Source organism: Alexandromys fortis, unplaced genomic scaffold, assembly GCF_014885135.2.
Source record: "Alexandromys fortis isolate MF-2015 unplaced genomic scaffold, M_Fortis_MF-2015_v1.1 scaffold_111, whole genome shotgun sequence".
Taxonomy (NCBI): domain Eukaryota; kingdom Metazoa; phylum Chordata; class Mammalia; order Rodentia; family Cricetidae; genus Alexandromys; species Alexandromys fortis.
In genome coordinates, this window is record NW_026067996.1 from 5,235,602 (window position 1) to 5,253,927 (window position 18,326).

Below are 18,326 nucleotides of genomic sequence, written 5' to 3' on the forward strand. Positions count from 1 at the left end.
CATGGAGAGGCTGAAGTAGCTGGCATTATGTGGTGCCCATGGTGACACCAGCAGCATTAGAAACACTTGCTCACGAAGAAAGAGACCTGTTCAAACTTACTAACTTTTCCTTTAGCTGCTTTTATTCCATGCAGTCCCTCAACCTAGTGGAATGGTGTACTCACATTCAGGGTAGGTCTCTCTGCTCAGATACTTTCGTACATGTTGTTCTCTGGTAACACCCCAGAGGCCCACCCAACAGTGGCAACACTAAGCATCAAACTCTGCTTATTCACTGTTGGGGTCTCCATTGCCCAGATTCTGCCTAACAGGTCCTTGGAACTCAACCAAGGTCTATTGGCTAGAGAAAGACTGGATGGCATCACAACCAAGTCACCATGTACCTACTTTCAGAGGTCAACACCACATAGTGAGGATGTTGTCCATGGTGACAAAGTGATTGACATTTCACTTCAAATCTTTGGTTTAAGATTGGCTGGGCTACTAGACTGTATCTTTCGCTACCTAAATGAAGATACATAATAAGGAGCTAATTATAACATGCCTTACCCCACTCTTGAATAATTAAATATTTTATTATGATGTTACAACTGGAATTTATTATCCTTTACCGAGGAACGAAATGAAACATAATGAGAGCTGTTAGTCTCTTCTCAGCTCTGCCATATCCTACACCGTCTATCATTTTTACCACTTTGATTAATGGGTTTAATTTACTTTCCCTAGGATATGCAGGAATTGGTAGGGAGGAGGAGAGACTGTTAAAATCCTTTTAATTAGACTAATAATGCCAAATCTGCATGTGTTAACAAGGGTGCTCTGTTAATTAGCTTTTGTAGGTGATTTCTGGGAAGGTAGACCAGACATTGTGAACTACTGTTGACACCAGGAGATTCATTAGGTGGACAAACAGAGCATAGTGTTACACATTGCCTTAACGTAGAACCCCAGCCTCTTGAGATACTAATAGCTTCACATTGTGGATGGATACATCCCTAACCGGAAGGGGCTGTCTTGTCTTTTGTTTATCCATCCTGGCCCTCACCTGCCCCCTTGTTCAGCCTGACTTCTGCCCTAGTACTGATCTGCTTGAAACATGCTATCTGCCATTTGCTGCCATTTGGCAGTGGCAGTCCCAACAAAAGACCAGAGGATGGTAGTCTGCTCACTTCTTTAAATGGGATATGATCCAGGACCCCCTGGTAGATGATTGAGGACACACAATACAGAACTATTGTGGTATATTCAATCACACTGTGAACCCCAAGTTTGCCTTTGTTTTAATTAAATAAAATCAACCTTGAGTCAGAAGGCCAAGTTAGCAACTAGTTGACAGAAAGTAATCATAGAGAAGACAGTAGTTTGAACAGAGAAGATGCCCAGGATGGGAAGGGAGGGGACAAGAGTTCGAGCTTCCATTCAGTTCTGGGAAGACAGAAGAGTTATGTCTCTTACAGTGTCTCTGACCAAAACACATGGTCAGCTATTTCCTACTCAACCTCATTGAGCTAGCAGGTGTACACTCCAGTCTTTCATTCCTGAGCCTTATTGAGAAGCAGAATAATAGAGACTTCATTTAAGGTCTATCGAGGCTATAGCAGAGCTGGGGCTGCAGGACAGAAGGCATCACAGGCTGTAGTCTGAGTGTCCTAGGCTCTGACTGTGGGGTCATGGGGCTCACAGACAATAATTAAAATATTAATTAGTAAATTCATGTGCAGCTGCTAAGCCAACAGGAAAACATCACAGAACTACATAGCTTCGTCCCCTTTCCATGTCCACTGAGCACATGAACCTGTCATTTGAGATCTGATGACAAAATTGGCAAGGATCTCTCCAGTTCTACAAGCAGAAGATTTCTTAACCACAGATCTTAGCAACTTCTGTTATAATTTTCTGTTATAATTTCTGTTATGTATTTTCTAAGTTGAAAACATCTGTCTTTTCTCTAAAATGAAGCACACAGACTTCCCTTGGCTCCACCCAAACTGCCACCACCACTGCTCTCAGGCTTCAGATCTTTTGTTTGAAAAACAATGGTTACTTGAAGACAAACACCGACACCAGCATAGTCTGTCTGAAAACAAAGACAGCTACTAAGTTACTGTTGAGAAGGTATTATATACAGAGTTGGCACACCGAAGTAAGGGATGATTCACAGCCTAAACAGGATGGAGCAGAATGACACGGGATTTCATTATGTTGATGAGAAGGCTTTCAGAATGTATGAATGGTATGCTGACTCAGATGAGAATGTCTCCCATAGGCACAGATCTTGAATACTTGGTCCCCAGTTGGCATTGTTTGGGAAAGTTTAGGAGCTATGGCCTTGTTAGAAGAAGTTACTGAGGGCAGACTTGGAAAACTTCCCAACTTTCTTAGAACAGGCTCTTTGCATCCTGCTTGCTGTTCAAGATGTGAGACCCCAGCTTGCCACTGCAGCCACCACGCCTGCTGCTTCCCTAATATGCCTCTTATCTTCCCTGGAACTGTAAACCCAGAGAAACATTCCTTTTACAAGTTTATGTCCTCATACTGTTTCTTTTTTTCTTTTTATCACAGCAATGGAAAAGTAACCAATTCTCCCATTTACTATTTTGGAGTTACATTTGACAATGTGTCACTAAAACAGTGCAAACTCATATTTCAGACAATGGGTAGGTTGAGTGTATTTATTCTCTGGCTTCTCATATTTCAAGGTCACCCAGTTTATGTATTTGAAATTGACTGTGTCCTTTGTCTTAAAGTCACTGTTGTACAGATAAATTTGCCTTCGCAAGTCTCTCCTATTGACTTTTGCTGACATTTCTCAACATTTTAAAGCAAGGATTGTGTGTATGTGTGTGTATTTGTGTGTGCATGCATGCACATGTGTGTACATGCCACACACAGTCATAAGTGAAGGTCATAGAACAGTTTTCAGGGGTTGATTTTTTTTCCTACTGTGTTGACACAAGATTTCTCTTGTTTTGCTGCTGTGCTATGTGTGTTTGCAGGGTTTTAATTGATTCCTCTGTCTCTGCCTTTCATACCCTCTCATCTCAAAATGCTGGGATTACAAACAGGAACCATAGCATCCAGCTTTTATGGACAGAACTCGGGTTGTCAGGTTGATCCCTCTTGCCAGCCCCACATCCCTATGCCTTTGTCTTGTTCAGACTCCAGGACTTGGCCCACACCTGCTATGGCTCTATGGTTTTTGCTCATTCCTGAGCTGACCTAATGTAGACAAGCCCTAAGGGTGATACCCAGGGGCCGACCTCATCTAGACAAGCCCTTACGGTGATGCCCAGAGCCTGTCCTAATCTAGATAAGTCCTTACAGTGATGCCCAGAGGCTGACCTCATCTAGACAAGCCCTTTCAACGATGCTCAGAGGCTCATTCTTACACAATTCTATTGCCTGTCAAGCTGATGATCATTATTGACTATCATACCCCTTAGATTCCCACTTCTGACTGGATTTGACAGATAAATTCTAGGGGACATATTATAATTATGGTCTGGTAAATAAAAAGCTACATACTGGAACAGAAAGGGCTGATAAAAGAAAATCCTGGGACATTCCTATTGCCTTGGACCTGTGGCAGTAGCTGTCTGCTGATCCTCGGCTATGGGAGAATAAAAACAACAACAACAACAATAACAACAACAACAACCACCTTTCCTGTTAAGCTGGCTATTACTTGCCACTAAATGAGATCTATAAGTAATGGCCAGGTTAAACTGCCCCGAGGACCATTTGTGCCACTCTTAAGAGGAGACTGTTTGATTGCATGACAAAAGGAAAGTTCTGACACCTTAGTTCAGGTTTTTCTCTAAAATTTAAGGATGGAGACATAACCTTCTTTTTGTGCCTCCATCCTTGCCTTAGTCTAGAGCAGTGGTTCTCAACCTTCCTGATGCTGCCGTCCTTTAACACAGCTCCTCAAGTGTGGGGACCCCCAAACATAACATTATTTTTTTTGCTACTTCATAACCATAATTTTGCTACTGTTATTAATTGTAATGCAAATATCTGATATTCAGGATATCTGATATGTGACCTCTGTGAAGGGTTCATTCAACCCCATAAAGGGGTCATGACCACAGGTTTAGAACTGCAGATCTAGAAGCTTTCTCAGTTCCTAGAACCTTCCTTGTTGTCCAACCAGCACCCACTTTCTTTTTAAACTTTTTCAGTTGATTTTACTAGGAATAGATATGACCTTGGGCATAGAATTGGCTGTGTTTCAATGCCAAGAATATTCTTTTCACTTCATGTTTTAAACTTTTTCTATTGTTGTTATTGACAGGATCTTATATTTCCAAAGTTGGCCATGAACTCACACACACTTGAGGATGGCTTTGAACTTCTGATCTTCCTGTTTCAACTTCCCAGTGCTGGGATAACAGATTGCCACCACATCAGATTTTATGTAGTTTTGGCGATTGCATGTCAGGGAAGTGCAGGTCCCTTGAATTTCTTCTCTATACTGATGACTCTGTTTCAAAATTACAGTTTTCAGTAGCTTTATTAAATCAGACATCTGCTTTGAATTCTGTATATGTTCAATACCATGGATCCATGACAGCAGTCTATACTTTGCTTCCCAAATACCTAGCGTGATGGGTGAACTATAGAAGAGCAGTGTAACATATAAAAATTAACTAGAGCATAAAGACCTCAAAAGTGCCAAAGGGATGGGAAATATGCAACAGAAATTCATTTTGAGAAAGGAGGGGGGTGGAGGTTGTGATGGAAGAGATGACAAACTGGACCCCTTGTGCATGTAAGTTAGAGGGGCAGCAATTTCAGACAAGGAGACCATGCCTGATCTCTATTCTTTCTTGCTTCAGAAGCCAAATTTTGACAAAGTCACCAGACAAGGAGTAATAACCTTGTCAACCCAAAGCGATTCTGTAAAACTTAGTTCCAGAGTATTTACTTCCTCGATGATGAAAACATGAATCACATTTTGTGACCACCCTTCAACCAACCAGTAGCTGCAGTCTGCCTATGATAGCAGTGTGAACCTGTGCCTTCCACCTTGGACACTCAGAGCTTCTCTGCTGGAATTTGCAAGTTCTCTTCAGCAGGGAACTCCCAAACCAAGGACTTAGGAGACAACTAGACTTTCCCACACCCTCACCAGTAAAAAATCTATGTGATCAGAAGAGCCTGGGCCGAGAACAGACCCACAAAAACCCTGGCTACTATGAGTAAAGTTTTCAGCTCTTGCAGAAGTCAGCAGGTTTCTGGGTCTGCAAGAGGCTTGATGTCCTCATGCGTATTTATTCAAATCTTTCCCCAGGAGACAGATGAGCCTGCACACATGAAGCAGCCATCTGTGTTTCCCTCGTCCTACACAACCTGTCTGAAGTAACATCTCCATGATATGTTTCCCATGGAGTTTACTTCTCTCCAGCTCCATGAACTTATACATAACTTCCTCTTTACTGGAGTTCAAAGCCACACTATGATCAGTGTGGATCCATTTTACTATCAGATAATAATACAGATCTGTGAATGACCAAGGGTTTCCTCTTCTAGGAGTAACTTTGCCTCCTCCACCCCTGCTTTCTTGTGCTGCCTGTCAGTGAGATGATGCCTACAGAGGGCTTCAGGAGAACCCTTGAGAAGGGTGCTTATTTAAACTTGGGGACGTCCGTTCTGGTGCTGCCATCAGACTCCTGGTCCATGGAGAAACCTTCCCAGACCTCACGATTCAGTGCTGTCCCCAGCCAGTGGCTTCAGGGATAGAAAGTCACTCTATGAGTTATATGGGATGAGTTCAGAGTACACTCACATTGGGAGGTAGAATGTATGTATGAAGCAAACTAAATGCCTCAATTAAAACTGTTTCTAATTATTTTCAGGTTAAAGTACTATCTATCATATCAGTATCATCCTATTCAAATAATGTTCGCTTTGGTCCTAACATCTAATTAATTTTGAACTGTTTTCTCCTTTTGTACAACCATGCCAACACGGCCAGAGACTGTCCAGGATGTTTCTGAGTCTCACACCAGTCTTGCTTCTCACTGGCCTCTAAGGAGCTGATCTTTGCTCTTATGGCCCCTGGCCATCCTGGCCAGTGTCTGGTGCTGCCTTCAGCTTGCCTTACTGCTAAAGGTCACATTTCCTTCTACATTCTTCTCTTGGTATTATTCAACACTGAAATTTCCATTACACCTGTGAACATTAGTGATAAATTTAGACACTGTCTTCTTCTGGCCTAGAAAAAGCTTTTGACATTCAAAATAAAATGGTTCTTTTTTGGAGATTATTAACAATTCATGGCTACACATTCTGGCTCATTTGCATAACAGCACCTCAGTCTTATATTTTATGACACAAGAACTTACGCACAAGAGAGGGTGTGTTATTTTCTCAAAGTCGGGGCATTTAGATTAATAAACTATTATTAGAAAATAATAAAATGAATATGTTTTAATAAAGTGTTTAAATATGTAAACATGCTAATATTAATAAACAGCACAGTGTGTTGATCTCTATGTAACAGAGATAATTACTATTATACTTATTATCACTGTTGAACATAAATAGACTAAGACTTCAAACAGAAATACGAGGAACTCTAGTCCTATTTCTTTTTTTTTATTGAGAAAAGGAAAAAAAAAGTTTCCGCCTCCTCCCAGCCTCCCATTTCCCTCCCCCTCCTCCCACCCTTCTNCACCTCATTTTCGATAAAGGAGCTAAAAGTATACAATGGAAGAAAGAAAGCATCTTCAACAAATGGTGCTGGCACAACTGGATGTCAACCTGTAGAAGAATGAAAACATATCCATATCTATCACTTTGCCCAAAACACAAGTCCAAATGGATCAATGACCTCAATATCAGTCTGAACACACTGAACCTGATAGAAGAGAAAGTGGGAAGTACCCTACAACAGATGGGCACAGGAGATCGCTTCCTATGTATAACCCCAGCAGCACAGACACTAAGGGCAACATTGAATAAATGGGACTTACTGAAACTGAGAAGCTTCTGCAAAGCAAAGGACACTGTCACTAAGACAAAAGGCAACCTACTGACTCGGAGAAGATATTCACCAACCCCGTAACAGACAAAGGTCTGATCTCCAAAATATTTAAAGAACTCAAGAAACTAGACTTTAAAATGCTAATTAACCCAATTAAAAAATGGGGCACTGAACTGAACAGAGAATTCTCAAAAGAAGAATTTCAAGTGGCCAAAAGACACTTAAGGTCATGCTCAACTTCCCTAGCGATCAGGGAACTGCAAATCAAAACAACTTTGTGATACCATCTTACACCTGTCAGAATGGCTAAAATCAAAACCACTGATGATAGCCTTTGCTGGAGAGGCTGTGGAGGAAGGGGTACCCTCATCCATTGCTGGTGGGAATGCAATCTCGTGCAACCACTTTGGAAATCAGTGTTTCGGATTCTCAGGAAATTCGGGTTCAACCTACCCATGGACCTAGCAATACCACTCTTGGGAATATACCCAAGAGATGCCCTATCATATGACAAAAGCATTTGTTCAACTATGTTCATAGCAGTATTATTTGTAATAATAGCCAGAACCTGGAAACAACCTAGATGCCCTTCAATGGAAGAATGGATGAAGAAAGTGTGGAATATCTAGTTCTATTTCTTAATCATCTTGACTTACAAGGAAAAAGATTCCATTCATGCAATCAGTGATTTCATACTTAACTTTATTTTTATACATTACAAAGAATGTATTCTGTAGTATAGAAAACAGGATCTCATCTTGTTTCATACGGAACAACTACATGCTGGGCGGGCACACATACATGGAACTGTGCATTGGATTGTTTACATAACTGGTGTGCTTGCAGGGGTGCAGAATACTTTGAAAAAAGACTCAGAATTTCAGTAAGTCAAACCTTGCCCACCCCCACTTTTGAAAACAGAAAGCAGAGGGCTAAATAATCCAACCCAAGCAATAATCTAAAAATGAATCAACAAAATCGGACAAACAAAACCCCTAAAATTTAACTATGGAATGTTAAACATCTGGGCCCCTCCAGATACATTTCACATACATTCCTATTTAAATTACTTTGAATACACAGTGAGGGGCATGCTAAGTTATGTAAGAAGAAGTCTGGAATAAGACAAATTAGGTTGAAAATCAAATGCACATATAATTTTATTTTTTGTTACTTTTTAACTTCTAGGCCAACCTATTATTAATACAACCACTTTCATCTTATTATTCTTGAGGAAATTTTTAGATCAAAGTGACTCATAAGTTAACAGCTACAAAACACAGCAAATGCCAGGACTGAGTTCATCCGTCTATTCCCATAATCACTGCACTAATTTATTCCACAAGTCCATCAAACTTGATAATTTGGGCTGGCCTCAAATGACTGCTAGCATTTGTGTTACAGTTAGGTTGTGTGTTTGCTAGACACAGGCTCTCTACCTTTGTCATCTGATCTACCAGAAGGGCGTGGGACAAGTGATTGATGGAGCTTGATTGAAAGAAGCGATCAAACAACACACAAAAGCCCAAAGCGCAGTGTCCTATCCAGTGCTAACTGAACCTCATCTGTTTCTGGACTGTCACTGTCACTGTTCTCCTGGAAGTTACCTTCTCTCACCCCACATGGTGTCCCCGGGCAGTGACAGTTAGGACTGTGTGGGAGAAACAGAACTGAAATACTGACACAAATACCCTACATTATTACGTTTTAGGAAATCAGACTTTGAGCAAGGCATAAAAAACAGAAATAATGATTTTCAGCAAGAAGGCCAGGCAGACCATTTACTTTAAGTAAATAAACAAGGTGTAAATTGTGACCTACCAATGCCTTTCACTTCAGCCTTGTTTTACAACTCCCCACAAGAACTAAATGCGGTTCAGAAACCTTGCAGTCGACACTGGCTGGTGATTAAGGGTTTCACACTTCAGATAGATGAAGCCTGGCGCCCCAGCACACAGTTCACAACTATATCTTTCCTTCTTCATCCCCAATGTTCAAAACCACAATAGATCAGATTTATAATGTCTAAAAAACCCACAAATACCAGACACACTTCATTTTCCCAGAAACCACTTCTCCTAGTGTTCTCCTTGATCCAATATGTTTACCTGCTTATTCTCCCATGCAATTTCTTTCTTCTTCACAAATTATTTGTCTTGATCTCTACATTACATTCTAAGCCAGTGGTTCTCAACCTGTGGGTCATCATTCTCAAACCTATGGGGGCTGCACATATCATTTTTCCTGCATATCAAGTATTTAAGTTATGATTTATAATAGTATCAAAATACAGTTATGTAGTAGCAACGAAATAATTTTATGATGTGGGGGGTCAACATAACATGAGGTATTAAAGGTGGTAGCATTAGGAAGGTTGAGAACCACTGTTCTAAACAATATGAAACTAAGGATGAATTCTTCCCCCTCATCGATGGCTCAGCACTTAGGTCAGAGCCCACAGAATCTAAGGGTCTTGATCTGGTTCCCCTTTTCTGCCAGTTAAAGAACTAAAATGCAGGAAGGTTCTTGAGCCTGACAAGTAGCAGTGGGGAACTCTTAAACACAATAGACAGAATCAACCAGTGCAGAAAGGCATTGATTGGGTTGAAAAAACAGCACATGGCAAGGCGCACAGAAAGGAAGAGCATCTGCAAAGCAGATGGGTGCTCAGCAGCGTGGCATCCAGTTTCTCTTTGAGGACCAGTGATTTCCAGTGTCTTCAAGGAGTCGTTCTTCCCTAATTGCCAGTTTGAACAGGGATAGGAAAATCAATATGAAGTAAAAATGTCCCTGTCTAGCCTTGAACTTATCCAAGCAGTCCACAGGCAGAAAGGTCTACTGGTGGGAGAAAATGCACACCAGGCGTTTAGGCATTTGTCTCTCGATAAAAGTGAGGAAGAAGGTGGAGGTTAGCCATCTTGATTATGTATCTGTGGCCCTGTTTTCTATCTGTCTGTCAACTAGAGATGTGTCTCACTCTTAGTTCCCCAGACACGCATTTCAGTAACTGCTTGGATGTGAAATTTGCCTGCAATTTGCATGGATGTGAACATACTTAACAGTCACTGAAAGTGTTTGCCATTAAAGAAATTGGATAGCCAAATGGTCAATTAAGAACTGCCTGAGTTCAAGCCTGGTCCTATCACTATTTAACTAGCTATTTAACTACTTGTTCCTATGGACAATTGTTTCTATATTCCAGCATCCTCGTCAATAAAACTGTAGCCATGAGACAGGGTATAGGGGGAGTACATTACTATATGTAAAATGCCTGGAAAGGCGCCTAACTATTACACACACGTAACACAGAGTGTTGCCTTTTATTGTTACCCAATTAAAGAAAATTAACTGTCTGTAAAACCTGCCTTTGGTTCAAGTTCAAAGGTAATGGAAGAGAATTTAAAAGTACATCTGCCACACAAAGGATAGCTGTCTATAAGAGAGTACAGATGAATATTTACACCCTTTGAAGTTCACTTATTTCCCAGGTGAGAAATCCTGCAGGGGATTGGCTGTCAGTTAGCTAGGGACTCATAGACAATGTCTCAGTGAGGAGCCGGGAGCTATCTGTGGATGAGGCATAAGGCTGATACAGGAGCTGGATTCTAGAATTAGTTCTTACTGTTTAGATGGTCCAGTTTAGCAGAACCCTAGGCTCCAGTTTCCTGCATACGATGGAACTCATCACTACCTGGATTCATTGGCTCTGGGGACTGAATGATAATTTTGAAATGTCTCAGCTCAGTGGCTAGTATGAGGTCTACACTCTCCTACTAACTCATCCCCCCTCCTTCAAGGTGGTGATCACAGTCCACAAAGGAGCATCACTGCCTCAATTATTGTTTATTGATTAAACACAAGAACCAAACCTAACAAACCTAGTAGGGGACAGATCAGTTGCTAAAGTGCTCATCTTGCCCATGCAAGGACCTGGGTTTGGCCCTTCTTGTCTGGAAAATGCCAGACATGGTGGTGCACGCTTGTACTCTCAGTTCTGGGTAGCCTAATCTACTCGTTACCTTCCAGTCTAATGAATTGAGATGGCCACTGAGGAAGGACACTGGAGCAACCTCCCCAGGTACCCCTATGAGACTCCCTACATGTAAACACACACACACACACACACTAGGTGGAAACAAAAGATGTAAGAGACATGAGAGCCAGAGGCTGTTGCTAATTTGGATAATGCTTTTTCCATAATTCCATAAATACAATCCAGGACAAATCCTTCAACAGTGTCACCTCAAAGTGAAGAAAGGGAGTCCGGCACAAGAAAGGAGCAGAAGTCAGGAGGTGATTTTTGTGACAATAAACTTCTTTTTCTCCTTGCCTTTAATACAGCTTTTCGGACTTAACTTTTTTCTCTCATTTAACAACTGCATTTTTTTTTTCTAAGTATAGGCATAGACTTACTGGCATAGGAGACTTACACACAAAAGGTCTAACACATTTATTCCACGTTGCTTCTTCCAACCAGAACTGGGAAGTCGGGCCAGTAAATGTTTTGTCTCTAAGTTTCTCAGAGTAGCACACCCACTGGCTTCTTGAAGCATTTCTAAATGAGGTAATTTTATTTTACACAGCATTTCTTGTAAAAATTATTGTCTTTCTGTACATCTAATTAAAATAAAGATGTAATAAAGAATTTACTGTTTTAATTAGGGCATAGATCTTAAAGCAATTATGCCATCATTAATAATTCTTTAACAGACTTTCTAGCAGAAGATGAACAAAAAGATTTTTAATCTGCGAAGAATCAATACGCATTACTCATTTACATTAACGAAGCCACACAAAGTAATCTGAGGCCTCATTAAATTATTTTGCCTGTACACCAGAGGAGTTCAGAGCCATTACCTATTTATAACTTAGTGGAACTTTACTTAAAAAGCAGAAATCTTATCTATGACTGGGTACTTGGGTCAGTGTCATTTAGATGAAGAACCAGATATTAGCCATATATGAGGAAGTTGAATTAAACGGAGAGAATGCTTAAAGGGAACTTAGTGATAAAAGACAGCTATTACAGTTATGGTATAACGAGCTCATCTCAACACTCTATTTGGAAGATGAGAATTTTACAGGTTTTCTTTTTAGGCTGTAACTAAGATCCCTCTCTTTGCCATACACATGCACACATGGACTTTCAAGTGAATTAGTATCCAGGAGACAATAGGTCCAATGACTTCAAAAGGTAATCTCTGGCAACTGGACTGTCCTCCAGCCAAGCATTGTTGACCGTTTGCAAGCCCTCATGAAGGAGTAGTGATGGTTAGAAGACCCTCATCTGAGTACGCAGCATCCCTACTATCCTACATGCAGCACTGGCTTAATTGCATGTGGACTTGGGGAGGGGGTAGAGTACATAGGTCAAGAGAGACTAGGGGAGGTAACTCCATCTGTTTAGCTATGGGGAAGCCCTCATCCTTGTCACATGAAAGCTTTTTAGAGGCGGCATATTAAAGGAAGAAGCACCCCCATCCCTGTAAGTAATCACTTACTAATGCTTTTTAAGGAACCCCAATAAATTCATTGCTTCCCCCCAGAGTGGACTTTGGTGGATTTGTCCCTTGGTTTGTCATTGGGACTTTTGGAGAAGGTCCTGTCCCTGGAGCTAGTCTCTCGGTAAGCAAGATCATAGGCTTCCATGGCAACAGAGGACTTGCAAAAAAACATCATGATGACCATGGTTTACACAGTTAAGGAGGTATTTTTACTAGTGAGGAAATCTGGAGTCTGTAGCCACATTTCCCCACTTCTTACTTTGGAGCTTCTGAGTTTTGATTGGTAAGGCTTTTCTTTTTTATTTTCTAAGATTTTCTGGAAAAAAAAAGATAAACTATCTAAGTATTCCCTCAGAACTGCTTGGCTACATTTTTATAATTGCAAATTTTATCCACATGGCATAAGTGGCTTTGAAGCTGTTTCTACAGTAGCTGAGTATGTCCACAATTTCTACTAAACACATCCTCCTTGGTTCTCAAGAGTTTGCTCATTATTCTCTATTGTCCCCATGACTATTATATAATAGAAGCAGGTGGATTTATATTTCTCAGAAAAAAAACACAAATAATAAATAAACATGTAGAACAATATTTATAGTAATGCAGGGATAGAGAGATGGTTCTTTCTTTGCAGGCATAAGGACCAAGCTCATATCTCAGTAACCACCAAAACAGTGAGTGTCAGGCTGAGTGATTTTTGTTTTTGAGGGAATAAAATTGAGAATTATAGAGAAAGACATTTTGCTTCTTCTTTTGGCCTACATGTGGATTCACTCATCTGAACACATGCATGTGCATGTTCACACACACACACACACACTCAGTCACACACTCATGACAAAACTATTTTGTTTACTGACAGAGAGATTTTATTTTTAAAGACAAGTGTAAAGTACTTCTGGAAAGCAATTTTGCTATGTGTTATTAAAACACACACATACAGGTTTCTGATCTCTAGTCCAGTCATTCTATTTTAAGATATCTTAATGGAATTCATTTAATGTTTTGACAAAGAAGTTCAAAGATATTCGTTTCAGAAGTATTCTTGTCAGTGAAATATAATTTTAAGAAGCACAGATATTTTTTATTAGAAACCTCGACTAAATTATGGCATTCTATTCTCCAGAGTATTACATAAAGATTACAATAGTGGTGTTCAAGAATTTTTAATAAAATGCATTAGCATTTACAATGTTACAATGAGTGAAAAATAATACATATGCTTTAATTTCAAGAAGGCATCAAAAACTCCTCAAAGGAAGTATACAATACTGTCAGTTACATCCTTGAAAGTGGTGTTATAATTGCTATTTCAATTTTGACACAACAAGGATGAATTTTTACTGTAATCCTTAGAGATTAAAATCATAATTTAAAATTAAATCATGGCTACAGGTTGTAAATTGAACAAAACCAGAAGTATGGTATTTCCAAAAATGAGTTTATCCAAAATTACTATAGCAAAGAAGAAGGTGGGGGAGTAGAAATATAAAAGACAGAGTGAAACTGGGCCTAGCTTGAAGTTTTGAAACCCCAAATCCTACCCTCAGTGACACACTTCCTCCAACAATAGCCACATCTTCTAATCCCTGTCAAGTAGCACCATGCCCTAATGAGAGAGCCCATGGGGCCATTCTTATTCAAATCACCACAGATAAAATACAATAAAGAAAAATAATGGAAAGAGACTAGCCTGCTGCTATAAACAAACTGTGAGGGAAGTAGGGGGAACCAGACTTCTCTCTGTGTCCCAGACAAAAGAGAGAAGGAAAATGCACCAGGAAGAATGACACAAAACCAAAATTTTGGATGACAGAGCATGAAGCAGAGGCTAGGAAAACCCTGGCACCAGCCATCCGCCTCACTACCTATAGTCCTGAGACATGTGTGAAATACACCTGCCCTTCTAAGAGTAGTAGAATATCCTACAACTATGTCTTTAAACTCCAAAATTCCCCAACCCGGTCTCAGAGAGTCCAAGACCTGGAGAGTCATGTGGTACCTCATAGGTGCTAAGCAGAACTGAATCTCAGTGGCACATGCGTATTCACACCAAGCTCTAGTACTGAGGCTGTTCCATGCCTCTAAGACAAGTATATTCGTCTACAAGGTTGAACATGAGCAACCATGAGCTTTGGACAATGAAATTGGAAAAAGTACATTTCAACCAAAAATCTGGTGAGATAAAGTTCACTTCATATTGACTAAGGGCACAAATACATACATATATATACGTATATACGTATATATAGTATATATACATATGTATATGTGTGTATGTATATCTATATACATATATATACACATTCTCTCTATATATATGTATATATTTATATACACACATACTCGGGACATCGATGCATCCAATTCCATAAAATAAATACTACTGGATATAAAAACCCAAGCTGATCTTAATGCAATAGTAGGTGACATCAATATTCCATTCTCATTAGTAGACATGTTGTCCAGGCCAGAAATGAACAACAGCAACAACAACAATTCACAGTTTGACGTCAGTTAGGTCAATTGAACTTAACAGATACCTACAGACTATTCTTCCCAAACACTGTAGAATATACATTCTTCTAGGCTGTCCCATATCCTAGACTAGTCTTTCAATAGACCACATTTTAGGATATGAAACAAGTCATAATAATTACAAGAACATTGTATCTTGTATTTTGTTTGATTGATCACAATAATCTCTGTTTCTCACTCTGTACTGTACAAAAATTAGTTCCATCTGGACTAAAGACCTTAATGTAAGATGTGAAACAATTGGAAGAAAACACAGACAAAACATTTCATGGTAAAACATTGGCCGTGGCTCTCTGAAAAGGGCTCTTTTATCACTGAGGAAATAAAACTAAAAACTGGCAAATGGGATTGCAGGAAATCAAAAATCTTTTGCACAGCAAGGCAACAAATGATTAAATAGAAGGCCTACAGAACTACAGAGAAATTCTTTGCTAGCTATGCGTCTGACAGGATTATTGTCTACATACATAACGAACTTCAAAACTAAACACCAGGACTGACTCTATGGCTCAGTGGGTAAAGGCGCTCACCAAGCTGCATGGCCTGAATTAAGTCTACAAAACTCACACAGTGAAAGGGGAAAACTGTCTCCTGAAAGCTGTCATCTGACTTCCACAAGCATGTTGGTACACATACATGCAAACTCATGTGCAGATATACACACATGCATGCTTGATTGCACACATGATAAATAAATAAATAAAATAAAAATGCAAGCCCTAATTAGCAAAAAATCACTTCAATCAATCAATCAATGAGCTAATAAAATGAAGAGATTGTTCTCAAAAAATGAAATATAAATGGTCAATACATATACAAAAAATGTTTAGTATTAACTATCAGGGAAATGCTAATTGAGCTACATTGATATTTCAGCTCACTCTGGATATAATGTCTATCAGTAAGAACAAAAATTAAAAACCAAAAGAGAATCTTATAATAGGTGTAATGTAAACTAACCAATATGGAGGTTCCTCAAAAAACTGAAATAGAACTACCATAAAATGCTGCTGTATTACTCTTGGAACTATACTCCAAGGATTATAAGTCAATATAGTACACTGATACTTGCATATATATCTTTATAGCAACACTATTGGCAATAAGCAAGTATGAAGTCAGTTTGGTGCTCATTAACAGTTGAGTGGAAAAAGAACACACACAGCTACTCCGGAGACCTGAGCAACGCGTTGGCAGCAGGAGTGATCTGCAAGCGAAACCGCCACCATGAGTCTCCTCAATAAACCCAAGAGTGAGATGACCCCAGAGGAGCTGCAGAAGCGGGAGGAGGAGGAAATCAACACAGGCCCCCTCTCGGTGCTCACGCAGTCAGTCAAGAACCACACACAAGTGCTCATTATCTGTCGCAACAACAAGAAGCTCCTTGGGCGAATGAAGGCCTTTGACAGGCACTGCAGCATGATGCTGGAGAATGCGAAGGAGATGTGGACTGAGGTCCCCAAGAGCGGCAAGGGCAAGAAGTCCAAGCCTGTCAACAAGGACCGCTACATCTCCAAGATGTTCCTGCACCGGGACTCAGTCATCGTGGTGCTACGGAACCCGGTCATCACCGGCAATTAGAGTAGAGGCCTCTTCCTTCCATGAGAGCCTGCTCCCTGCCCTGCCGAGCCCTGCCCAATGGGATGGAAATAAAACCCTGTGTTTTTTGTTGTTGTTTTTTGTTTTTAAAAAGAACACACACAGAGTAAAGCTGTAAAGAATTAAATATCACGTTTAGGAAAACAAACATAACTGAAGATCACATTAACTAAAATAAATCAAATTCATAAAAACAAATATTAAACTGGGAAGCTAAATCAGTCCTTTATATGTTTGTCATGCAAACATGAAGACTTGAGCTCAATGACCTAGAACCCTCATAAAAAAACAAAACAAAAAAATAAAAAAAACAAGCCCTCCCCCCCCAAATCAAAGAACCAGGCATGGTGGTGCAGGCTTCTAATCCCAGCAGTGACACTTGTACATCAGTACAAACAAGCTGGTACCTGACCAATGAGAGAGTCCCCTGTCTCAAAACAAAAACAAAACTAAAACAGCAACAAAATCAACACCAAGGTGGGTGGCAACTGAGGAACAATCTAGATTTTTCCCTGGCCTCTACATGCACATGCATATACATGTACAAGATCACACACACACACACACACACACACACACACGCACACACACACACACAAAGGGGGGGTAGTAGAAGTGAAGCTGCCTGGGGGAATAGAGAGGACTGGCATAGGGGAGAAGATGCATGACTCAACATGGTCAAAGGACATGGTGCACTTGTGCGCAAACGTCTTTATGAACTCTGCCACCATGAACAAAAAATATATGTCAGCACATGTAAAACAATTAAAAAGTACCATAGCTTAAATGTTGTAGAGAAACTTCAGAAGGAAAGCAGTGTCCACACAGACTCACAGTCTTCTTCCTAAATTTTAATTAGTGCGTCTCTCTAGTTTGTTCATTTGTTTATTTACCTGAGACAGGCTCTCATAGGCCAATACTAAGGCCAGCATGTGGTCATCCGATACTGAAGACTCATGGTGTCCTGGGCACTAAAGAATAACTTAGGCATGTTGAATTCAGAACTTTTTTTTTCATTTTTTAAAATTGTTTATATTGAGCTATATACTTTTCTTTGCTTCCATCATTTATTCTGCCCCCCCTTCTGTCCTCTCCCATTGTCCCCATGCTCCCAATGTACTCAGGAGATCTTGTCTTTTTCTACTTCCCATGTAGATCAGATCCATGTGTCTCTCTTAGAGTCCTCATTGTTCTCATTCTCTGGGATTGGGGTTTGTGGGCTTTGCTTTATGTTTAAAAGCCACTTATGAGTGAATATATATTATATTTGTCTTTCTGGTTCGGTTCTGGGTTATCTCACTCAATATGATGTTTTCTAGAGTCACCCATTTGCCTGCAAATTTCATAATGTCATTATTTTTTTCCACTGTGTAGTACTCCATTGTGTAAATATACCACATTCTCTATTCATTCTTTGGTCGAGGGGCATTTAAATGTTTTCCAGGTTCTGGCTATGACAAATAATGTTGCTGTGAACATAATTGAGCGCATGTCCTTGTGGTATGGTTGATTGTGGTATATATCCTTTGGGTATATACTCAAAAGTGGTATTGTTGTGTCTTGCAGTAGGTTGTTTTCTAACTTTCTTAGAAATGATCATACTGACTTCCAAAGTGGCTGTACCAGTTTGTGCTCCCATCGGCAATGGAGGAGTATAAGATGGTAAATCAGAAAGATTTTCCTTTACTTTATTCCTG

At 40.0% G+C, this 18,326-nt stretch overlaps 1 protein-coding gene across 1 annotated transcript; it reads left to right on the top strand.

Annotated features, from left to right (window-relative positions):
* Nucleotides 1-16,232: 16,232 nt before the first annotated feature.
* On the top strand, nt 16,233-16,611 carry LOC126512506 (small nuclear ribonucleoprotein Sm D2-like). The gene has a single exon (XM_050160286.1). The coding sequence runs from the start codon at nt 16,258-16,260 to the stop codon at nt 16,609-16,611; it is 354 nt and encodes a 117-aa protein (XP_050016243.1). The 5' UTR covers nt 16,233-16,257.
* Nucleotides 16,612-18,326: the final 1,715 nt, after the last annotated feature.

What these genes read in the sequence shown, in the direction of transcription:
- LOC126512506 (XM_050160286.1), top strand. Translation starts at nt 16,258, where the DNA reads ATGAGTCTCCTCAATAAACCCAAGAGTGAGATGACCCCAGAGGAGCTG.